The 24381-nt window shown below is 52.8% G+C and overlaps 1 protein-coding gene across 4 annotated transcripts; it reads right to left on the reverse strand.

Moving 5' to 3' along the window:
• Positions 1-145: 145 nt before the first annotated feature.
• SIDT2 (SID1 transmembrane family member 2) lies at positions 146-24217 on the reverse strand. 4 transcript variants are annotated; one of them, XM_081172510.1, is made up of 27 exons: positions 23839-24217; positions 20770-20891; positions 20240-20404; positions 19351-19396; positions 18680-18781; positions 18482-18565; positions 17624-17723; positions 16841-16906; positions 16081-16174; positions 15473-15537; positions 13465-13536; positions 13129-13203; positions 12805-12852; positions 11449-11567; positions 10893-10966; positions 10598-10664; positions 10240-10313; positions 9662-9785; positions 7932-8049; positions 6391-6527; positions 5430-5538; positions 4320-4396; positions 3966-4012; positions 3323-3428; positions 2671-2781; positions 1927-2040; positions 146-1631 (listed from the first exon to the last, which is right to left on the reverse strand). In XM_081172510.1, exons 1-27 carry the CDS (start codon positions 24031-24033, stop codon positions 1569-1571), a joined length of 2574 nt encoding a protein of 857 aa, XP_081028636.1. In that variant the 5' UTR covers positions 24034-24217; the 3' UTR covers positions 146-1568. The 4 variants fall into 4 exon arrangements, with proteins under 4 accessions (XP_081028636.1, XP_081028638.1, XP_081028637.1 ...); XM_081172512.1 differs by lacking the exon at positions 13465-13536; XM_081172511.1 differs by lacking the exon at positions 12805-12852.
• Between the last annotated feature and the right edge of the window lie 164 nt (positions 24218-24381).

Raw genomic sequence — 24381 nt, forward strand, 5'->3', positions numbered from 1 at the left:
AACTGCGCTGCCTCACTTGCTGCCACTAAGAGATTAGCCAAAAGGGGGTTTTGATGGGGAGGGTGAAGAGGAGAGGCAGTACCCACACCCCTCTAAAGGCAGGCACCATTGCCCGTCCCCAGAGGAGGAAGAACTACACAAAGGAGCAAAGCAAGGCTTTTGTTTATTTCTTTGCATTTGGCAGCAGAATCCGTAGGAAATGAAAACGGTCATTTTGTTCTGCAATGTCTTACATGAATAATGGTTAAAAAACAAACAAACTCACAATCAATAACCAGGAATGGACGAATGTAGGAGGCCCTTCTCATTGTTAATTTTTTTGTGGGGGGGAAAGGCTCTTCCCCCGGTAGTGCAGTGGGTGGGGGCCTCCCCCCAGCCACTGAAGGAGCCCTTTGGCTTGCAGCCCGGAGCAGCCACCCATAACTGTTATTCGTACGGCTACTTTGGGCAGCTCGTAAGGAACAATGAGAGGAGAGAGGCCTCCTGGATCGGATTCTAGGTCTGAGCAGAAAACAAGAGTAAAAAGGAGCAAACATCTTCAGGCAGTGCAGTGTAAACCGTCAGGGGGCGACGCAGCTGCCAAGGCCCACCCAGTGGCAGGCGGAAGGGGAGACAAGGAGACAGAGCCCAACCTGCCGCCCCAGTTTTAGTTAGGCACTGAAGGGAGCCCCCTCCCCAATGCCGTGTGTGCTTTAAGAACAGAGAGAAAACGGCGCCCCCTTCCTCCTGGGCATGGCAGTGGCATCTAGTTGGCAAGAGGGGCCCCACTGAGCACCACCTGCCCCTCAGAAAGGCCGCGCTTGGAAGGAAGATCACACCGGTTGTGGCAGCGTCATGGAGGTCAGAAGTCTTTGTCCAGAGATAGGAGGCAACGTGGCCTCGGCTGCAGAGGGCGAAGATGTGCTTAACTCAGGGTTGGCAGAAATGTGCGTGAGGCAATGGGCGGGTGAGGAGCTTCCAGGGCGAGGGCCCCCAAGGCAGGCTCCTGCCAGCCCCCTTACCTAGGAGCTGCTGCCAGGCCCTCTCCCCAGCCCCGTGCTGGAAGTGCAAGACCCCAGTTTGGCCTCTAACAACAAGCCCCCACCCCTTTAAGGAGGAGGAGGAGGAGGAGGCAGCGGCGGCAGGGGGGAAACCTGTCATTTCCCTATTGACCCAGGCCATGCCCAGGGGAGTCGGTGGGCACATAGGCCAACCCTCAGAGGCTGGCAGCCAACGAGGTGCCGATTCTCTTGAAAACCTGGCGCAGCAGCAGGACCAAGCGACCCGGCCGGAGCCTGCCTGGCATCCAGAGCTCTTGGAAATGCAAGACAGGCAACATTCAAAGCTGCCCAAAGTTGCCCGGGGCATCCAGCACCGTGAAGGCTCAAATACTGAAAGAGGGTGTGCCCCCCACCGTCAGCCTAGGTTGCTCCCGCTGGCTCTGCCAAAGGTGACATCTTCACGATGCATTTGAACGGGCAGGGAGGCCTGTTGCAAATCCTGGCTCCAGCCAAACGCCTCTGCAAGGCCTGTCCCAAGCCATCAGGCAGGAAAGGCCTCGTTCCCCCCTTGCTGGGGAATCCTGGCCTCTAGAAGACATAGATCTTGTCACGCTGGACACAATCGAGGTCATCATCCAGAGTCAGTAATACCTACAACAAGAGGAAGGGAGGGAGGGTCAGGTTGGGGAGGTGGGCGGTGGTTTAAAAGCCCACCCTCTCCTTCCCCAGAAATGAAGGTAGCTTTGTGCTGTCGTGCAAGGGGGAGTACGTGGGTGCAGGGTGCTGCTTTCGCCCCGGCCCGCACCGCCTTGGCGAACCTCCCTCCAGATTCTTCCCTGCTCGCCAGTATTTGCTGGCCCTTTCGGCGCAGCCGGCATTGGAGACCACCGTTTGGGTGCTGCTATTTCCCGCCCCTTGCCAGGCCAGCTGGGCCCACGCCACCTACCAGGAAGGAGCCAAACATGGCAATGGACGAGAGGAAGTGCCAGACGTCATGGTCGTCAAAGAAGTCGAGCAGGATGCAGTCCCGGTTATGCTCGCGGGACTCGGCCGGCGTTTTCTGCGGAAGGTCAGCGACAAGGCAGTCTGTGAAGCTTGGCAGGAGGCAGGCGGTCTGCGCAGTCGGCGCTGGATTCAGCTGTCCCCCACCCAACAAGCTCTAACCCAGTCTGCCCCTAACTGGCGTCCTCCAGAGGTCTGGGGATGCAACTGCCAGGCCGCTGCCTGGGGCTGATGGGAGTCGTAGTCCCAAAAGGTACGGAGGGAGCCACGGTTAAGGCTAAGGCTGCCCTAACCAAACAGCAACGCAGGGCAGTGATGCATCTTCTGCATGAGAGCTTTTCTAAAGCCTTTTACAGTGGTAACTCGGGTTAAGAACTTAATTCGTTCTGGAGGTCCGTTCTTAACCTGAAAATGCTCTTAACCTGAAGGACCACTTTAGCTAATGGGGCCTCCTGCTGCTGCCACGCTGCCGGAGCACGATTTCTGTTCTCATCCTGAAGCAAAGTTCTTAACCCGAGGTACTATTTCTGGGTTAGCAGAGTCTGTAACCTGAAGCGTCTGTAACCCGAGGTACCACTGTGTAAGTGCAGCTCCTTCAACTTGCTACTCAGAGGTCTGCTCTGACGTGGGCGGTTTGGGACAAGCCTGTGCGGGAACTGAGGATATGGAGGGTGGGGAAATGGCTCACCTGCCAGGTGCTCAGCCCCTGGAAGAAGAAGTAGAGGGCAAAGCCCCAGACGACGGAAGTGCAAACGATGCAGAGCAGGGGGATCAGCTTGAGGCGTTCCCCACTCCGGAGCTGCAGGGCAAGGAAAGCTGATCAGAAACAAAGTTGAGGAAGGGAGGGAGGGAGGTGGAAATCCCAACTTTCTCGGTTGCTATTGCGGATGTACTGAATTCACAGACAAAAGGAGCACAGAGGGGCTGCAATCTAGCAGGAAGTTACTCCACCATAATAAATGGGAGCAGGGGCGCCAACTCATGAAGGTCAAATAAATCCTTTTGGCTCACATACAATAATTTTTGGGGGACCCCCCCAAAGTCCAAAAAAAATCAGGGGGCAAAGGAGTTTGAGCGTGGCACAGTTTCAGTGGCCAGCGGCTCCTTCTCCTGCCACAGAGGGGAAGGAAGGTTGAAGCAGCCCCACGCTGGGGACTGGTACTGGGAACGTCCTGACATCCTTTCATCATGCACACAACTCCACCCACAATTGTCCTCGCGAACTGGCGCCTCTGAATGGGAACACCCACCCCCTCGATATTATTATTTATGCAATTTATATTCCGCCCAGAGAGAAGCTGGCCCTGGCCCCAAGAGCCAAGTCGGGTTACGTGCAGCACCTTCATGATAATGTAAAAGGCGAAGTAGAGGAGGAGGTTGCAGATGCCAATGGCCAGAAGGTAGGAGGCAAAGTCGTTGGGCCGCATGATGAGGCCGTAAGCAGCCCTGCGGGGAAAAGGAGGCTGTCAAGCGGGAGGGTGACTCCTCAAGGACCACAACTGGGGGCCCTTCAAGGCCACGGGGGGGGGGGGAGGCCTCTGCCAGCCTGAGAGGACCACTCCTGCCATTGTTGTTATGATAATGTGTCACTCTTGTTGCTGTTCTGCCTTTCTGTCCCACCACGTGTAAGTGCAAATTCAATTTACAACGCACACGCACAATAAAAACAGCAGACCTAAAACCTGAATAAGGCAGGAGCTGTTCTCACGAAACATTCTGAGACTAGGAGCAGCCCGAAGAAAGGAAAACACAAATCCCATAACGGCAGCAGGCCACGTGTTAAAAGCGAGCTGAAAGATATTTGCTAACCTCCCTTTAGAAAGGGCAGAGGGAGCCCATCTCCCACAGCATCACCAGAGAGAAGGCCCTGTGTCTCTTGCCTAATCTGATATAAATACACCCCCCCTCCTGCCCCTTGACTGGCTGGTAATCCTCTCTGCTCTGCCCAGTTGGATCCTGCCCTGCCCACCAACCCTGACTTACAGAGACCAGTTGATGACATTGCCCATCACCAGCAGCACCATTCGATCCTGTGGAGGAAAAGAGAGGGAGGCAATGGGGATTAGCATCTGCAACAGAGGCCAGCAAAGCACCCACGGGAGCCCTAGCCCAGCGAGAGGGAGGTCGAGTTTTCATACAGCCCCCGCAATCCTTCCAGGAGAGAGCCAGCCACACTTAGAGGACTTAGCTACACGCGTCAATTGTATTTTTACAACTGCACTACAAACATGTGACACCAGGTGGTGCTGTAGAGCAGTGATCTGTCGCCAATGGAATTTTGCAGCGAGAGATTTTATAGCGTTGTTTTTTTATCAGTATAGATCCAGCCTTACTCACCACATACATAGGCCCGCTGCACTGGCGGATGCAGTCCGTGTAAAGCACGTGCAAGATCCTGCGTGGGATCCCAGAGTCTGTGGAGAGAGAGAGAGACATGTTAAAGCTACGTGGACCCAGGAATGCACCCTGCCCTGTGGGCTGACATGGTGGGGGCAGGAGGCCACTCCTGGGAAGCAAGCAGAGGACATGTTTACATAATCAGCCATGAGATTTCTCTCATGCGCCCTCCTCCCCCAAAAAACAGAGTCCTTTTTTCTGAGGATAACCCAGAACGAAATTCCCAGGTGTCAGAAAAGGTTATTTATGTATGCCCATTTTTGTTTTTAAGTTTTTATTTATACTTTTCAAGTTTATACATTTCATTACTTTTGCAATCTTTTTAACATTTCAAAGTTTGACTTCCTTCCCTCTCTTTCTGCGGTTCCTTAAATTTAGTTTTTAAAATTTCTTCTGCATATCCAAATTCATTTAATTTACTCATTTAATTATCTACTTTAAATATACAGGTATATTCTTATGTAACTGCAGGTTATTACAATAATCCTGCCAATGTTTTTACCTGTTTGCAATTTATCTGTAAATATTCAATAAACCATTTCCATTCTTTTATAAAAAGTTTGCTGTCTTGATTTCTTATTCTTTTTTATGCCCGTTGTTTTCTTAGCCCCAAAATGGAAAGTGAGCGAGGTCCCAACTCAAGAGGCTTGGTAACTTAAGTTGACAGAATACACACAACTTGCAGATTTAAGATATTGAATAAGAGACAAGAACATGTGTTTAAATAAGATTGGAAAACATTTATTGAGTACACCCGAGGTTCCACTGTATATGGAAAGTAAGTGCCTACAGCTGAAAATGCTGGCAGCATTAAGATAAGTTAAATAGAGTCAGTAAATAATTCTTAATGGATGTAAAAGTGGAAAATTGATTTGAATGGTTATACTAAAATATGCAGGGATATAGGATACGTAAAATGAACCACGGAAAGAGAAGAATGGAAGCCAGTGGATATTTTTTTAAGTTTGTAAAATATTCATTTGAAATTGTGCAACAGAAAATTCAATAAAAATATATTGTTCTTAAAAAAGAACGGCTGGCAGAACTCACCCAGTTTCCAGCGGCCCATGTAGTAGAGCTGGGTGCTCAGCAGCAGAGTGGAGAGGATGTGGATGACGGAGAAGACGATCCAGAAAGCCGTGTTGCCCTTGCCGAAGACCTGGGAGAGAGGAGAGAAAGGGGTGCATCACGCCATTTGCTGGGGCCATGATACTGAATTCAAGGCTGGGGGAGGGAGTGGGTTGAGAAGGCAAGACAGGAAGTCTCCTTTCTGCCTCCTCCCTCCTTTCAATGGAAGCCAGGGTTTCCCCACTATTTTAAGAGGAAATTGGGGTGGAAGAGGAGCAGAAAGCGGTTTCTGCAACGTCCTTTCCTGAAGGTTAAGGTAAAGGGACCCCTGACCATTAGGTCCAGTCATGGCCGACTCTGGGGTTCCGGCACTCATCTCACTTTATTGGCCAAGGGAGCCGGCGTACAGCTTCCGGGTCACGTGGCCAACATGACTAAGCCGCTTCTGGAGAACCAGAGCAGTGCACGGAAACGCCGTTTACCTTCCCACCGGAGTGGTACCTATTTATCTACTTGCACTTTGATGTGCTTTAGAACTGCTAGGTTGGCAGGAGCAGGGACCGAGCAACGGGAGCTCACCCCGTCGCGGGGATTCGAACCGCCGACCTTCTGTGGTTTAACCCGCAGCGCCAAATCCCCCGATTTGTACTCCTCAAGTGTAATAATCATGGGAAAGGCTTTCCTTTCCTGGTTCACTGTTGTGATTTTGTTTTTAAAACAAATCCGAAACGTTTTGCCAATACATAAAGGCCACCGAGGAATTTGAGGGACACCGGAGAGGGACAATGCCGTTTGCAAAAACCCCCACGAGAAGGAAGAATGAAAAGACCCACGCGGGCCAACAGGACACCAGCCCCCGGGGGTTGGGGAGGCCACTGTCCCAGCTGAGGCCTGCCTCCCTCCTTCCCGCATGGAGCTCCGGAGGCTTCCCATCGCCACTCACCACCCCGACGACCGAGAAGAAGATGACAATGGCCAGGCAGGCATAGGCGCTGTAAGCGCTGGCATTGATATCGGGGTGCCGCTTCTGGTACAGCTTCAGCATGCAGAGGCCGGCGATCATGTACATGAAAGAGGTGTCTGCAAGCAAGAGACCAGCAGCAGGTGGCTATTCGTTATTTTTTTCCAATTTTTTTTATTGATTTTCACAACTTATAAACACACAAACAAATAAACAAACATAAATCATTACCTTATTCAAACTAATCTTAATAACATTGTTGAGTGACTTCCTCGTATCCCCCTAGCTGAATTTCAATGTATATCATTTGAACGGTTTTCCAAATCAAAATTCTTATATAATTAACCTAGTCACTTAACATATTTCTGTCTTATCCATTCAGCATTAAACATATTACCGTATTTTTCACTCTATAGGACACACCTGACCATAGGATGCACCTTGTTTCAGTGGCGTAGCGTGGGGGGGTGCAGGGGGGGCCGGCCGCACCGGGTGCAACATCTGGGGGTTAGGGGGCGCAAATCCATGGGTTAGGGGACGTAAATCCACGGGTTAGGGGGCGCAAATTACTTGCCTTGCCCCGGGTGCTGACAACCCACGCTACACCACTGCCTTGTTTTATAGGGGGAGAACAAGAAGAAAAAAATCTCCCCCTCTCTGCTCAGCGCCCCTTCAGCGAAGCGGCAGGAGAAACGGAGCCCCTTCCATTTCTCCTCCTGCTTGGCTGAAGGAGCGCTGCACAGCTCTCCCTCTCTGATGAAGCCAGGAGAGTCTTGCTCTCCCGGCTTCAGCAAAAGGAACCTGAACCCTGCGGAGCGCAGCGGGAACTCGCGCTGCGCTCCGAAGGCTTCAGGTGGCTATCCCTGAAGCCTGGAGAGCAAGAGGGGTCGGTGTGCACCAACCCCTCTCGCTCTCCAGGCTTCAGTGAAAGCAACACAAAGCCTCCGGAGCACGGAGGGAGCGCTCCCTCTGCGCTTCAGAGACTTTGTGTTGCTATCGCTGAAGCCAAGGAGCCTGCATTTGCTCCATAGGACGCACACACATTTCCCCTTAATTTTTGGAGGGGAAAAAGTGCATCCTATAGAGTGAAAAACACAGTAATTCTTCACATTACATGTTTTAATCCTCAGCCTATCTGGTAATTGCAAGCTTTTTTCAATTAATTTAACTTAACTTAACTAAATAATCATAACATTTCATGTAGCAGGTGGCTATTCAGGGGCAAGCAAAGTGCACATGGGCAGAGAGGCTGCCCCTGATATCATTATTTGCACACGTTTTCCCCAGACGTACAAGGCAGAGCACCTGCTGCACGTTCTTCTGCAGGGCTCCTCTGGCAAGTTCTCCATGGCCCCTGGACTGTGAAGCCCAGCCTTTCCGAACCTGGTGCCCTCCAGCTGCCGTGGCCGTGCTGGCTGGGCCTGCTATGAGTTGCAGTTGGAAGCAGGTTGGGGGTGCCTGATCTGCCGGGTGCAGGCAGCCCCTCCCCTCCGGTCCTGCCCCACTTCCCAGGCGACACTCACCAAACTGGAAGTTCGTGTAGTTGGGGCAGACGTGGTAGCAGGCACTGAGCAGCCCCTCCATCATGAGGGCAGTGCCCATGGCATAGAAGAGGCCAAAGTGTTTAGGGATGCCACATTCCTAGGAAAAGAGAAGGGAGCAGAGAGTTTCAGAGAGAAGCTGGTCAGTGGCTTCTGCTTTGCATCGCCCACCTGCAAGCTGGCATTCAGCTCCAGCCCTTTTGGCTCCCATTGACTCCCTGGGTCACGGTCGACTGTGCCCCCGTCTACCGGAGAGAAAAAGGGGCTGGGAAGAGGTGGCGAGTAGAGCAGAACTCTCTGCGCAACTACAGCAAGCCAGGGAGAAAGGAAGAGAACGTAGTTCCCCCAAGTTTGCGTGTTTGTGTGCCTGGAGAGATGGAGTCTACCGGCCTTCACCAACCTGTTCCAGATGCTGTTGGACTACAACTCCCATCAGCCCCAGTATCATATGACCATGCTGTCTGGGGTTGATGGGAGCCGTAGTCCCACAACATTGGCCAGTGTAGGCTAAAGTTCATAAACCACACCTTCCTGGTACGGCTAGCTATGATTCATTGATTTGATGTATTTTTACAGCTGCTGTGACCCTCAATTTTTATTTTTATTTTTTGATAATAATTTTTATTAGTTTTCAATTACAATCCAGTAACAGCCTCATTATAATACAATTACTAATGCCAGTCATGCAGATACCAAATTATATAATTTAGGTGGCTCCTTGCATGCTAGAATTGATGGTTTGATTATTTACTTTATTTCTGTGTACCAAAATCCTAATAATTTCAATTACACTCAGGTCAAAATAACAATCCCTTATACAACAACTGCAACATTAACAACTTCCATTCATTTTGACATATAAAATGGTTTATAAAACTACAGGTGAGGCTATGAAAAGATAGACATAATATTTTGCTGTGACCTGCACTACGCTGTTTATATTTCTATAGGATTTTAAATTGGTGGGGAAATGCTGGATTTCGAACACGAGCCGATACATTTATTATCTCCCTATATTATATTTGCACTTGTCTGTCAGCACGCTGGTGACTGAATGTGCATGCACAGCCAAGGATGGTTGACAACACGATTGGGGGCTGAGGAAGGTAAGCAATGTGGGCTAGGATGACAGCCCCTAGCAAATAAATAAAATGCTGCTGTGAATGTTGTTTCTGCCGGTTTCACCCTTTGCCTTTGTTCTTAACTCTGCATTGAACATAAAAAGGTAAAGGGACCCCTGACCATTAGGTCCAGTCGTGACTGACTCTGGGGTTGCGGCGCTCATCTCGCTTCATTGGCCGAGGGAGCCGGCGTACAGCTTCTGGGTCATGTGGCCAGCATGACTAAGCCGCTTCTGGCAAACCAGAGCAACGAACGGAAACGCCGTTTACCTTCCCGCCGAAGTGGTACCTTTTTATCTACTTGCACCTTGACGTGCTTTCGAACTGCTAGGTTGGCAGGAGCAGGGACCAAGCACCGGGAGCTCACCCGGTCACGGGGATTCGAACCGCCGACCTTCTGATTGGCAAGTCCTAGGCTCTGTGGTTTAACCCACAGCGCCACCCACCTCTTGAATATACCTCTAAGACTAGGGATCTGGGATAGGAAGAAAAAGGCGTCCCAGGGTAGGAGAGGCAAATGAGGGCGCAGCGCCTGGTGTCGAGGCTCCGGGGGACTGAAACCACCCTCCGGATCCTCCCATCGCGACTCACCACAGCTTGCAGGTCGTTGCGCATCAGTGCCCGGTTGTAGTTGATCTCGCGCTGCAGGATGATGAGCAGGAAGAGCAGCCCCAGCAGGATGTAGCCCATGTTGCTGAGGATGTTGTTGAAGGCGCTGGGGAGAGGAAAGCAAGGCAGGTCTGCATCAAGGCATAGTGGGCAAAAGCCAGAGAGGCTCTGCTGGAGTCCCTGACCCAGGGAAGAGGACGCTAATAATTAATAATAATAATAGTAATTTATTAATTATTTATACCCCGCCCATCTGGCTGGGTTTCCCTAGCCACTCTGAGCAGCTTCCAGCAGAACACCAAAATACAATAACCTATTAAACATTAAAAGCTTCCCTAAACAGGGCTGCCTTCAGTTGTCTTCTAAAAGTCTGGTAGTTGTTGTTCTCTTTGACATCTGGTGGGAGGGCTTTCCACAGGGCGGGTGCCACCACCGAGAAGGCCCTCCACCTGGTTCCCTGCAACTTGGCTTCTCGCAGCGAGGGAACCGCCAGAAGGCCCTCGGCGCTGGACCTCAGTGTCCGGGCAGAACGATGGATGCTGCATGACCCTTGCTCCTACCTGAGATTGCCCAGCGGGTGGGCGCACAGGAAGTTATAGTAGCAAATGTCTTGGTTTCCGGTGACGTTCACCACCTGCCAACGAGAAAGGGGAGGTAAGCACTGCAGAGGACCCAACTGTGAGGGCTGGCTTGGCAATCCACTGCCCCCTTTAGCAGAGCTCAGATCCGGGGAAACCGGCTCACACCGGCACAGAGAAGGCACTAGGTGCTCAGAGCTGGGCTGGGGCAAAAGCCAACCTTTCCAGCCCAGACGAGGGCAAATGGGTAGACCAGGCTTTCAGGGACAACATAGCACCTAGGTGGCCAGGTGGCTATCAATAGCACATGGAAAGAAGCCCAGGAAAGAAACCCACTTACGGTCTGATAGGTAATGACCAGCTGGATGACGGGCAGAGCGTAGAAGACGGCGATGGTGGCTATGTTCCTGCAGGAGACACCAGAGGTAAGGGGACATATGTGCGTCCCACACCCCCAGTTTATTTCCACCATGAAGCAATAGGTGGGCTCTCTGTTGACCCACTGGCGGCCATGCAGGTCCACTCAGCCACCAAGCCAGGCTGCCCCTTTTACCCAGAACTGATGGATAGAAGGCAGAGCTAGCCCCCAGTACAGGTGGGGCACAGCGCCCCCCCATATCCTTCTCCTCTCTTACCAGAAGTAAATCTGGTATTTCTTCCGCAGCACCCGCTTGTCCTTGCGGGCCAGATCCGCCACATACAGGTATTGCTGCAATGAGAAGATGCAAGAAGCGGGGTGAACTGTGGGTCTCCTTGGGAACTGACACTTCCTCCCCCCATAGAAAGATAACCTGTGAGGCTACAAGGAAGGTCGGCATTTCCAGACCCTGAGACTGCTTTGACCCCCGCTCATCTTGTCTGATCCCTTTGCCCCCAGCCCAACCCAACTTGCAGGTAAAGCCCAAGAGAGCCTTAGATATCAAGAGCCACCTGCAGATCGTTCTGGGTGTCTCAAGCAAGCAAGTCAAGCCATGTGCTGCTCACTCAGCCCCACTTTCTCCTGTGTTTCCTCCCTCCCTCGCCACAGACTGTGGCTCTCTGGCTTGTTCTAAATGGCAAGCGAGGGAAGCATCACTTCTACCCTCCACACCCAGGGCAGATGAACAGCACTGGCAGGCAGACAGAACTGGCTGGCAATGGCAGAGGGTGACTCTTGGCTCCCATGCCTTCCTGCCCCCCAGCACAAGGCACCTTGGTGCGGATGACGTTCTTGTCCGAGTCGATGTCGGCCAGCGTGTCATAGTCGTCTTCCTCCACGGAGCTGAGCGAGTCGAGCCGTGGCCGCCCCGCCATGTTCTCAAGGGAGCGATCTGTGGGCAGAGAGGGGGCAGCATGACTGACAAGGCACAGACAGGCGTGGCCAGCTGGTCTGCCAGGCGCACACGCACACCCCGACCCCAGGTGTGTGTGTGTAGGAGGGGGAATTCAGCCCAACACAATTTAGTTTCGGGGAAGCGCCTGGCAGCCTTCACGGCCAAAAGGCAACAGGTCAGATCAGCCCCGGGCCATTGAATTAGCGATGTAATGGACCTCCTGGCTGCCTCATTTTCTGCAGAGCAGACAGCTCAGTGTAGGGGGGTCTTCAGACACCTGGGCAGCTACGGGGCCAAGAAGCCGCCTTGCCCAATGTAGGCCAAGGAGTGTCAGGAAAGACTCTCAACATGCTGTGCTCTGCCACCTGCTTCTCCCGCCCCCATGGCGAGCTCGGCCCCTTCTCCCTCCCCAGGAGCAGCAATCACCTGTCCTGGACGCACCTGATTCATGCAATTGCCTGGTGTGGGAGTTGGAATCATGCAGATTAACCCACCCCTCCGCTGTGAGCTTTCTGAGAGTAAGTGGCCTCATCCTTACAATCCAAATTAGCCCACAAGGCTTGAAGGGAAACCACAGGAATCCCTGTTGCTGGATGCCAGTGGTGGAAGAAGAAGCATGACCCCTCTCTCCCGCTATTGCAGCCCCTCAGAAAGCCACAGGGAGCTCAAGAGGGAGAACTGGGGAGGGGGCTGGGGTTTGTGCCTTTGCATCACATTCCTGGTTCCAGGGAGCATCTTTGCCAGCCGACTGCATCTTCCCTGCTTCATTTTTGTAAGTATATTTTTGTATCTCCAAGCTGGCGGAGGAGAAGCTGCAAAGCAACCCGAATCCTGCATGTGAGTCTGCCTGCACCTCTGCTCCCCAGGGAGGCCAGAGGAGAGCAAAGCTCGACCCCTCTTGAGCTCCCTCCTGGCTGCCCAACAGGACTCAGCCTGGACTGTGTTCCTTGCACGACTAAACAGCCACTGCTAGGATTTGTATTGTCAGGAGTAGACAGCGTGTAGCCCCATCACTTCTTATCCAGGTTTTAAATTGAGCTCCATATTTGCGATTTCACCAGCCGCATTTCTCTTGCAAGAAATTGATTTTGAAATAACACAGAAAGAGCACAGAATGCAGCAGAGGTGCCTGGCCAAAATGCCCTCTCCCTTTCCTGGTCGAGGAAGCCTGGTGCCAGGAACGCCATGCCTGATTGTGAAATGATTGGCAATTTCTCTCTCTGCCAGCATCTACCCATTGCAATGGCCCAGTGTCTCTGGCGGTGCTGACAGGTATCCTGCCCTTGAAAGGAAAGGAAAGAGTTACACAGAGGAGTTAGCTCTCAGGACCCGCCACAGAAATGCCAACAACAACCAACAAGCCAGGAACTTTCCCCCGAAGCAGTTCGCAAGGCCCGAAGATCCACGAGGCCCAGGAGCCCGGCTCACCCTGTGTGCCCACTTTCTTGGGGTACCCGGCTGCCTCCCACCATGCAAGCATGCAAAACCCAGGCACTTGAGAGAAGGAATCTGGTCTCTGCATCCCCCAGACTCCCACCTGTCCAGGTAAGCAGCTCACCTGTGTAACTGTAGGATGCTTCTGTGGACAGCAGGCTATCGGTGACATTTTCTGTGCTGGCCGTAGAACCGTTGTCTGCAACAGCAATTGGGAGGGGGCAAAACAGAGTGAGTGGCGCAGCAAGGCTGAGACCTCTCAGATGATCACAAGAGAGGTGGCGGCGGCAATTCCCTCCCCCCATCCCACCCCCTTGAAGTGTCTTGCTCATTTGCACCACCAGGTTTCCTGGACAAACAGGCACAGCAGTTCCCAAAGGCTAGGCCTGGTATCTATACCTGCAGCACAGGTCGGGTGAGGGGCTTCAGGGGGGAGGCACCATCTGCACCTGGGACTCACCAAAGGAACCATAACTGTAGCCGTTGTAAGGCTGGCGCCCCAGGAAGGAGTCTGGGGTGATGTGGGGATGCCCTGCAACAAACCATCAGCAGACAGTGACCGCGGGGAACGGGGGTGGGCAGGAGCAGAGCAGGTGCAGAGGGCAGGCGAAGGTGCCAACTCCTCCTTGGCTCAGTCTTGAATCAGGGAAAGGTTTGGGGAAGAGGAGGCAGAGCGAACAGGTCGCCCATTTTTTATTTCGCCGCCCAATCAGGGAGGTCTCTTCAAAGAGGTATAAACCAGATGCAGCCCCGGACCATGGCTCCGGAGGTTCCTGTCTAGGGTAGAACCTCAGAGCCCACCTGGACCTGACACCCCCCTCAAGGCAAAGGGAACAAAAAGGCTGAGGGGGAATCCTTTGCTTGGAAGTTAAGAGAAAGGAGGAGGTGTTTGGTGCTTACCAAGGAGAGAAGCTGAGCACGAGGTGCCCCAGAAAAAGGAGGAAGGGAAGCAAGAGAGAAAAAGGGAAAAAGAGACAGAGTTACTGATGCAAACACCCAAACTTTCATTGGCAAAGGGGGACACAGGTGGCGCTGGGAGTTAAACCACAGAGCCTAGGGCTTGCCGATCAGAAGGTTGGCGGTTCGAATCACCGCGACGGGGTGAGCTCCCATTGCGCGGTCCCTGCTCCTGCCCATCTAGCAGTTCGAAAGCACGTCAAAGTGCAAGTAGATAAATAGGTACCGCTCTGGCGGGAAGGTAAACGGCGTTTCTGTATGCTGCTCTGGTTCGCCAGAAGTGGCTTAGTCATGCTGGCCACATGACCCGGAAGCTGTACGTCGGCTCACTTGGCTAATAAAGCGAGATGAGCGCAGCAACCCCAGAGTCATCCGCGACTGGACCTAACAGTCAGGGGTCCCTTTACCTTGACCTTTAATTGCCAAGGGGTGTTACACCACAACTGCCCCCCAAGCCACAGCAGGTGCCCCTGGAAAGCCTGAGCTGACTTTGGCAAGGGGAGGGGGGACCCAGCAGCTGGCCAGTGCAGATCCCCCATGCTGTGAAAGAGCTGGAAGCGGCAGGCAACAAATGTTGAAGCAGTACAGGGCCATTCAGGCCGGCCTTCTTCAACCCTGGGTTGCCAGATGTTGCTGGACTACAACTCCCATCATCCATGGCAACTGGATGAGCCGATTTAGGAGTTGAAGTCCACCAACATCTGGGGACCCAAGGTTGAAGATTTAGACAACTGAAATTGCACAAACGCGGAATGCTGAGTGGGAACTTGAGTCTTGTGAAAAGCTTGGACTTCTATAGCAACTCAGTTCTCTTCCTCCCCCCCCCCCCACTTTTTTTGAGGGAAAAATGGGTACTAGATCTCGTTGATATTGCAGGCAGTTTTGGAACCAGAGGTTTTGCCCATGGCTCCAGTGTCCTCCCCTTGTGCTTCTGACATCCCCCTTCCCCAAACATCCCACTCGCCATCACCGTTGCCTGCCCCCTTGCTCAAAGATCTCTTGATCCATCAAAAGCTCTACGGGGGGGGGGGGGGACCCAGAAAAACCAGAAACCCCTTCCTCAGTAGCTCAGAGCAGGGCTTTTGGTGTGGCTGCCCCTGTTCAAGTTGAATCCTTGTTGAGATATGACAGACACCCGCTAACAGCACTTTCCATAAACAACTGAAGACCTTATTGTTCTGACAGGCTTTCCCAGCTAGATAAAGAGGTCTCTGGCATGAATGTCCACTTTACCTTGTTTTTAAAGTTACCTGCTAACATTTTTTGGGGGGTGGTGGTGGTGGTGTTTTTAGTTGTTTTTATTGTATGTTGTACATTGCCATGAGGCATGAGCACGTGGAAGGCTATGAATTAACAGAGATGGTATGACACGTTGATGCTGAGTGAAAGTACATCCGCAGGCAATTGCACAGGCGGACACAAATGGTGTCACACGCAGAAATTGTAGCATTACGGCATGGAGCAAGAACCACCCTGGCTCCTAGCCCACAACACACACAGACTTCACCTACCAGTTTCAGTACTGGGTGTTTCTATGGCAGACAACAGTCCCAGTTGCTTCTTCTTCTTCTGTTGCCTATAAAGTAATGAAGAGTGCCTCAGGCAGCTGCCTCATCCACAGAGAAAAAGACTCTCCACCCCACCAAAAAGTACATGGAAGGGAGTAGGCGGAGGCTCTGGTAGAAGTGGGCTGGATGGTTCCTTTGTCCCTCTGGAAGAGGGGCTCCAAAGGACTATTGTGGACAGTTCTGCCCCAAAGGAGGTGATTTCAGGAGGTACAAAGGATGGTATCAGCCTGGAGTCACTGGAAACCTGTACCGTTTGGGGAGGGAGGGCTATTTCAGCTCACAACACCGCTGCAAAGCAGGAGTGCCCCGCCACACGTCAATCCAGACACCAAATAGAAAGCAGGGAAATTTATTCTTCCAGATAGCTCTCGCAAGCCAGCCAAGCCACACGCTGAATTCTGGGACACCTTAGGAAGACAGATGGTAAGAAGGACCCGTATCCCAGGCTGATGGACAGTCGTGTTGCTGACCACCTGCATGGCAGGAGCACTGGCCTCTCTGCAAAGGAAAGAGAGAGCCACACCACCTATGGGTGCAAAGGTAGGACTCACCTCCAGTTCTCCCAGCAGGCGATGAGGACCGTCAGGACGTAGAAGGAGAGGAAAACCCCAAGGCAGAACAACATCCCGCTCACATAGGCCTGTGCTGCAGGGAAGGGGGAAAGAGGAAGACCTTGTAGATGTGCAGCAGCTGCTGCTGGAGCTGACAACTTTAAAGTCCTGTTTCCAAGCACAGGTGGGATGCCTGCTTAGGTCCACCTAGGCTCTCTTCCTTTCTCTGCCGCTTAGCTCCATCTTATGGAAAATAGCCCAGTGAAAATGTCTGGTGCAGGAATTAAGTCACTCTCATGCAAAATTCCTGCCCCTTCAGTACACAATCGGGGGCTACACAGAATCGCAGAGCTGGAGCAGACCTCAAAGGGCATCCAGCTCAACCCTCTGTTGCTGATGTGGAAAACCCACTGCCGACAGCATCCCTGAGAGGAGGAGGAGGAGGAGGAGGAGGAGGAGGTGGCCATCCAGCCTCTGCTCAAGAGTCCACCACCTTCTGAGGCATCAGGAAATTCTTCCTAACGTTTAGATTAAATCGTTTTGTGGGTGATCTGAAGCCACCAGTCGGGGGTCCTAACCAGTGGATCAACAGAAAACAGATACGCTTCATGCTCTTTGCAGCAACTCTTCAAAGCTGAGTGGCAGCGGTTCAAAACCCTAGTCAGGGTAAGGAGGTGGAACCTGGTGTCTCCAATCAGGGCTGTTCCCTGTGCTCCCTCGCCCATTCAAATGGGTGCAGCTGACATCCAGGGCTACTTACAAGTGACTGCTGGCGATACCACCACGTCCAGGGTCTTCTGGCGGTTGCCTTGGTCAACAGGTTCGTCTGAATGGACAAAATGACCAGGGTTAGCCAAGCAAGAAAGCAGCACAGTCCATGGTTATTTTTCTGTAGGCAGGATGGATCTCTTCAGCAGGCAAGATGCAATACTTTCTCTTGGTCGCTTTCTACAACCAGACGCTACCCACTATTTTACCCTTTCGAGTCAGCATGGGACTCCTTCTTCTGAACGTACTGCACTGTGATTCATGGTCTACATAGGGGTTGGCAATGTAAGAGGTTAATTAAAAGAGGATTACATACAGAGCCCTGAAAGGGCTCTTCAAACAGTCCTGCAGCAGGATGCCTCCTAGTCCAAGGGAAGGGGGAAGAGGCTTGAGTTTGCGCTTAAGGAGGGCAGGGGTCAATGCGCAAATAATTTGCTGCATATGGACAACATAAGATCTCTATTCCTCCCTCTCAAAAATAAAAATAAATCTCCAGTAGTTTTCAAAGGATCTATTGTTAGCTCAGCACTTTCTTCCGAATCACTTCGTGGCATTGTTTAATTGTATTTGCATGCAAAGTGTTTATTTGGCAACAAAAGTCTCCCAGAGCAAATTACAACAAAAAAGTGATATAGAAACATGCCAGACTCACAGAACATCCCACCACCCAGTCACTGTCTCTTTGGGATTCTGCCATGGCAGGGCAAAAAAACCCAAACATAGGCATCACCTCTATTGAAGCCCCCACCCCATCCCCGAACTCCCACCTCTGTACCTTTGGAAAAGGGGTAGTAATGCAGCGGCCCACCGCAAGCTTGGTCTTCTGTCTTCACCACAACCACCACGTAGAAACTGTGGCTGGGGAAATCCTTCTTCTGGAAGTTAACAAGAGGGTGGAAGAGGGTGGAAGAGCAGCATCAGGAACCGTCTTCCCTGGGCTGCAGAAATTCCATGACAATGTGCCAGCTAGCAGGCACTAAAAGGACTCCCTTGTGGGCTCTTCTGAGAGCATATACATATACGCATATGTATACCTATATACTCCTGCCAACCTAGCAGTTCGAAAGCACGTCAAAGTGCAAGTAGATAAATAGGTACTGATCTGGTGGGAAGGTAAACGGCGTTTCCGTGCGCTGCTCTGGTTCGCCAGAAGCGGCTTAGTCCTGCTGGCCACATGACCCGGAAGCTGTACGCCGGCTCCCTCGGCCAATAAAGCGAGATGAGCGCCGCAACCCCAGAGTCGGTCACGACTGGACCTAATGGTCAGGGGTCCCTTTACCTTTACCTATATACACACATACACCACCCTAAGATGTTCCTAGTGAGTGGCAGACCAACTGATGGCAGGATTTGAGGCCAGACCAGGGCTGCGAACCCCTGTTATTTGCCAGCCACCGAGGCAGAGGCATTGTGCCTGCCACACAAAGCACCCAAAGAATCAGTTTTCTCTTAAACAAGCATCACTTCCTCGGGAGCACCAAGGGCACGGATAATATTCCCCGGCGCAAGCGACACCACTGCAACCATCTGCTAATTGATGCTACCAGACACCAGAAGCAGCGGGGAAGCCAGCCTGGCCGCTTCTACGGGGCTCAGATTGCACTTGGCGCAGCTCCTAGCCTGAGTCCGGTACCTGCACAGTGATGGCTGCCTTCTTGGTCATGGTCTGGTACATGCCGATGAAGGCCACATTGTTGTCCAGGTCGTAGACAGGGCACTGAGGCAAGGAAGGAAGAAGGAAGCAGGGTCAGCCACTCCACTGCTCCAAAAAAGGAAGGATCCTTCATGAAAAAAATATGCCCTCCCCAGTCTAACCACCCATCTCACTTACCAAGATGTCCTGGATGGAAATGACAGAACAGGGGAAGGCCATGGCAGAGGTCACCTTCACTATCACGAAGTCTACACCCTCCGGGAACTCATACTTGAAATACTGCCCAGGAGAAGAGGGAGACATTAAGAAGCCACATGCAGCCCCTGGAAGGCGTAAAGCCCACCTCAACACCCTTTTACCTTCCTTTAGCGTGCCCCCTCCCCCAAAATAGCACAATCAGCTGCAGCTCAGAAATTCGAATCATAGGGTTGTAGAGTTGGGACACCAAGAGTCATCTAGTCCAACCCCCTGCAAGGCAGCAATCTTTTGCCCAATGTGAGGCTTGAACCCATGCCCCTGAGATTAAGAGTCTCTTGCTCTACCAGCTGGGCTATCTCTGCTCCTGGGATATTAATGGCCACGTTCTTAAAAATGACTTTCTCTCTGCTTCCGGGGAGACAATCTTGAGCTTGCTGGGCAAGAGATTCCTGCATTCCCACAACAACACCACCAGAGCCACTGTTTCTGAGGTATTACAAACCAGCACAAGCTCTTCCCACGTCACAACCAGATGCAGAGCCACCCACAAGTCCGTGATTCATAAATGAAACCTCGGTCCAATGGGCCTTCCTTCTGGCAATTACCAACTGGTGCCCTCTCTATTCTTCACCCTTACAGAGAGAACTCACCTGTGGCTGCGCTGCCGTGGCATTGAAGGTGAAGTGCTCATTGGTCCTGTGTTAGGGAATAAGAAAAGGAAAGACTTAAATGTTTTCATAAAAGACATGGGTGGTGCTGTGGTCTAAACCACAGAGCCTAGGGCTTGCCAATCAGAAGGTTGGCGGTTTGAATCCCCGCAACGGGGTGAGCTCCTGTTGTTCGGTCCCAGCTCCTGCCAACCTAGCAATTCAAAAGCACATCAAAGTGCAAGTAGATAAATAGGTACTGCTCCGGCGGGAAGGTAAATGGTGTTTCCGTGCGCTGCTCTGGTTTGCCAGAAGCGGCTTAGTCATGCTGGCCACATGACCCAGAAGCTGTCTGCAGATAAACACCAGCTCCCTCGGCCTATAGAGAGAGATGAGCACGCAACCCCAGAGTCGTTCGCAATTGGACCTAACGGTCAGGGGTACCTTTACCTTTAAAAGTTACATACCTCTTGTAGAGAAAAACCACAAAGCAGTGTGTGCAGTGTGTGTGTGTTGGTGGAACAACAACTATAAGGAACACACTTATAGCGGCTGGAGGAGCCAAGTTTGTGTTGGCCTGAAAGCTGCACCCTCTAAGTGAGTCCCCTAACTTTACCTAAAGGTTTGGGAGGGGGCAGAATGTTGCACATGCTCAAAGGAACTTTGTGATCCCCTTCACACCTTCAGTGTCTGGGCCTGTGTTCCCTTCGTTTCCCCCAACCTGCACTTTTCTGTATCTTATTTCCCATTCCGCACCCAGCAAAGGGCACCGTTGCTGCTCCCACCACAACCTCACCTACTCCTGGGCCTGGTCTTCAGCCAAAGAGGACCTGCCAGGACAAGCAGCCGGCTCCTTGGCTGCTTCAAGCCCCAGAGGTCAGAGGCTGCTCACCTGAGCACAAAGTTATCCACACGAGTGACCTGCAGCTGGTAGGAGGCGTTGCTCACGGAGAGCGTGGAAACATCCACGTAGAAGAACTGCATCTCCACCTCACTCTTGGTCTGAGGCTGGCACAGTGTGCGGCTGACATCTTGGTAGAGGTACTTTCGCTGGTACCTGGAGGCCCGAGGCAGAAGGAAGGGGCGTTGGCGAACACCAACCAGGGGCACCCAAGCACAGTCCGATTCAAATACCCAACAGCCCTGTCTGAGCGAGACCTTTGTGGCTCGGAAGGAGCAGAACTCCCACCTGGCATCAGCCTCTTTCTACCCAGCTGGTCTCAGGCCCACAGTCACCTTGTCCTTGGCTAAGGGTAGCCACCAGGTAAGAAGAGCCAGACCACAGGGCCCCCAATGGGAATGGTGGCTGGGACGGAGGATGTTTCACTGTTGCATCCCTCCAGCCGGGAAGAGGCCACCCCCAAGGGCCTGCCAAGAAGACTTGGGCAAAGAAGAGCCTGTCCATCACACAGAGATACTCACAGGCCCCTGAGGATTAACGGCACCTGGAACGACACCACGGCCTCCTTCTGCCTGACCACAAAGAGCACCGGCGTCTCCTTCAGCTCTGAGAGCACGTTCACCGACACCCGGACTCCCTCTGTCTGCAGGGGCGAGAACAAGAGGAGGTCTTGGGTTTGGCTCAGGATGCAGCAGTCCAGCAAACAGGGGGCAGGAGGCAGAGCCAAGCATGTCTCACCTTGGACCTTTTGCCTGCTCTCTTTCTCCTCCCACCCACCAAAGGCACCCATGAGGCCACTAGTTGCAAAGGACAGCAGACAGCTAATGATGCTAATGAGTCTGGCTGGCAGGTGCCCAAGAAAGCACTCTGCAGCCAGCCGCCTGGGTCAACTCCCCTAAAGGTCTGCGCAAGAGCTCAGACCTGGTCTGTGCTCCCATCTGTCAAAAAGAAAAGAAGGCTTGGGTTGCTCAATAAATACATCTTCGGCCCCCTGCAAAGGTCCTAGGATGTGCAGAGGCCACCCGTCATTGTTACTCTGCAGTGAGGTACGGATTCTACACCTTTCCTGGCACAGGGAGGACTGAGCAGAACAAGGGGGGACCGTTTCAGGAGCAGAAAAGTGTCGGGCTCTGCCGCACCCCAGGAAAGGCTGCCCTGGCATCGCAGACACACTAACCAAGGAGAGGTGACCCTAAGCCAAGGAGGAGTCAGGCAGTGGGGAGCTGCTCCTGGACTAGCCTCTGAGTCCCAGACAAGCCCTCTTCTCAACAATCCAGACCCAGGAAGAGAAAAAGAGGCCTTGCATTCTTGCTGGCATGGAGTCTAGAGACCCCTTACTAGGCACTCCCAGCAGCTAGGAACAGCTCAGTGTTCTCTACTCTGACCGACAGTGTCTCTTTCAGACAGGAATATCCCCCAGCCCTACCTGGAGGTGCCCTTGGGGACTGAACCTGGGACCTTCTGCATGCAAAGCAGATGCTCTTCCACTGAGCTATGACCCTGCACCTTGTTGCAGAAGGAGGCTGGCTTTTGCCTATGGGATCCTCATAACTTGCGGGGAGCAGGGAAGGGGAGGCAATAATATAACAGCTGACTGAAAGCCAAGAAAACTGCACTGGAAGGAGTGAGATGCCTGTGTGTGTGAAATAATAACCTTGGGCACCTGCCTGTGCTGGTACTGAATGATTTGTACTGGTGCCAAGGGAGCAGAACAACATTTTCAGTTTGGCACAGGATTGCCAGCCCCCCTTTTTTCCACTTTATATTTGTTTTGTTAAATTTATATCTTCCTCCCAAAGGAACCCAGCGGCATGCCTAGGAATTTAAATAAGTATTATTTCCTGGGCTGCCATGTTTAAGTGTAGAAAAACTTCTCTCTCTCAGTTTAGCACCAGGAGCAGGAACTCAACTTAGTGCTGATGACGCAGACCTTTAAGCCACACCCCTCACAGTGGCTGCTTTAAGGAGGGACACGATCCTTCTGTACACTTGCACTAGGTGACGAGACAGGAATGACGTTGCAGGTGGATTTTCACCTGGAAAACAACAGCTGGGAGATGGGGTTGTAGGCTCTATGCATCCTCCAGACTTGGGAGCTGCTGCTGGTGAATAAGGATATCCACCTTTGCCCTCTACCTTCTTGGCTCCTAATTTGGGAGGTCGTGGATACAAAGGCCAACTGCCCAGAACAAACAGGCTGAAGTGCCACAACCCAGCAAAGTGTCACACCAGATCACAAAGCACAGAGTGAGAATTCCCTGGTGCCACCTGGAGGCCAAAGGTCTGCCAAGAAGATCTTACAGCTCATCTCAACCTTTGACACACCTTTGGGGACAAAGGGAGTTTAAGCTGTAGAGGCGCAGCTCTGGAGAGGGACAGCTCTGCTGGGCAGAGATGCCTTTCCTTGTGTCCAGTTCTGGGCACCACAATTCAAGAAGGACACTGACAAACTGGAACGTGTCCAGAGGAGGGCAACCAAAATGGTCAAAGGCCTGGAAACGATGCCTTATGAGGAACGGCTAAGGGAGCTGGGCATGTTTAGCCTGGAGAAGAGGAGGTTAAGGGGTGATATGATAGCCATGTTCAAATATATAAAAGGATGTCACATAGAGGAGGGAGAAAGGTTGTTTTCTGCTGCTCCAGAGAAGCGGACACGGAGCAATGGATTCAAACTACAAGAAAGAAGATTCCACCTAAACATTAGGAAGAACTTCCTGACAGTAAGAGCTGTTCGACAGTGGAATTTGCTGCCAAGGAGTGTGGTGGAGTCTCCTACTTTGGAGGTCTTTAAGCAGAGGCTTGACAACCATATGTCAGGAGTGCTCTGATGGCGTTTCCTGCTTGGCAGGGGGTTGGACTCGATGGCCCTTGTGGTCTACTCCAACTCTATGATTCTATGATTCTATGATTCTATGAGATCTAGGAACTTGAGGCTGGTCGAGTTACAAGAAAGGAGATTCCAGCTAAACATCAGGAAAACCACTTTCTGACAGTAAGAGCCGTTGGAGGTTGTGGTCTCTCCTTCCTTGGACGTTTTTAAGCAGAGGTTGGATGGCCATCTGCTATGGTTGTTTTAGCTGAGATCCCTGCATTGCAGGGGGTTGGGCTAGATGACCACTGGGGTCCCTCCCAACTCTACAATTCTGAGAGTTCCACAAGTGCGGAAGAAGGGCAGGAATCGCTGCTGGCTGGGCACCCAAACAGCCTTATGACTGACTGTAAACAAATAAGGATAAGGTGGGGCGGAAGAGGACGTGGCTCCCTCGCAGACCTCTCTGCTTAGACGAGCAAGGGCTTCCCTGGGTCCTTTCCAAAAGCGCTTGCACTTCGCAGCTGGGCGGGCGGGTTTGCGAAAGGGGACTGCCTTGCCCAAGAGAGCCAAAGCATCCTAATTTATACTTGCCTTGACCCGGTACCCTCACAATGCCCAGCAACCCCCTTTCTCCCGCACAGGGACAACGGCGGGTAGGGGGGCTCCGTCCCTTCCCAAGCGGTGTACGAAACTGGGCGGCCCAGCAGCGCCCCCTCCCGGGTGGGGCTCCAGACTGCCCTGCAAGGGCGCCCTCTGCACACGCCCAGAGGCTGCTCACCGCGTTCCTGGTGACGGTGTGGTTGAAGGCGTAGATGTTGAGCAGCTCGCCGTTGACGGCGTCCGTGTAGGGCTTGTCGAAGTCGGCCTCCTTCTGCACTACGGTCTTCTTGCCGGCCGCCGCCTCCGACCCTGGCAAGAGCAGGAGCAGCAGCGGCGGCAGGAGAAGACGGGGCGCCCCCTGCGGGCCTAGCATGGCCCCAGCCCGGCAGGCGGGCGGCGGCAGCGGCTGACGGGGACGGAGGAGGAAGAGCAGCAGGTGGGGGCGGCGGCGGCTGAAGCCAGCATGCCCGTCGCTAAGCGTCGGGGCTCCCGCAGCAGGCCGAGGACGGGCCTCCCCCCGGGGCGAGAAGCAAGCGCGGCCCCTTTAAGGCTCCTCTCGCTACTTCGCCGCGCTCGCGACTGGGTCGAGGCCGCGCGGTAAACACTCGGGCCGGTCGGGCCGTGACGTCACCTCCGAGGACGCTCCTCCTTAAAGGGGCAGGAGCCGGACGGCCGCAGCTGCCCTGCCTATGGCACAGCCCGGGTAGGATGCCGGCTGCAA

Source organism: Podarcis bocagei (assembly GCF_964188305.1).
Source record: "Podarcis bocagei genome assembly, chromosome: 15".
Classification (NCBI taxonomy): Eukaryota; Metazoa; Chordata; class Lepidosauria; order Squamata; family Lacertidae; genus Podarcis; species Podarcis bocagei.

What these genes read in the sequence shown, in the direction of transcription:
- SIDT2 (XM_081172510.1), bottom strand. Translation starts at nt 24,033, where the DNA reads ATGCTAGGCCCGCAGGGGGCGCCCCGTCTTCTCCTGCCGCCGCTGCTG. An exon ending in ACACCGTCACCAGGAACGCG is followed by an intron (nt 20,892 to 23,838) that starts GTGAGCAGCCTC and finishes TCGCCCCTGCAG; the next exon opens with ACAGAGGGAGTCCGGGTGTC. An exon ending in TGGTCATTACCTATCAGACC is followed by an intron (nt 10,314 to 10,597) that starts GTAAGTGGGTTT and finishes TCTCGTTGGCAG; the next exon opens with GTGGTGAACGTCACCGGAAA.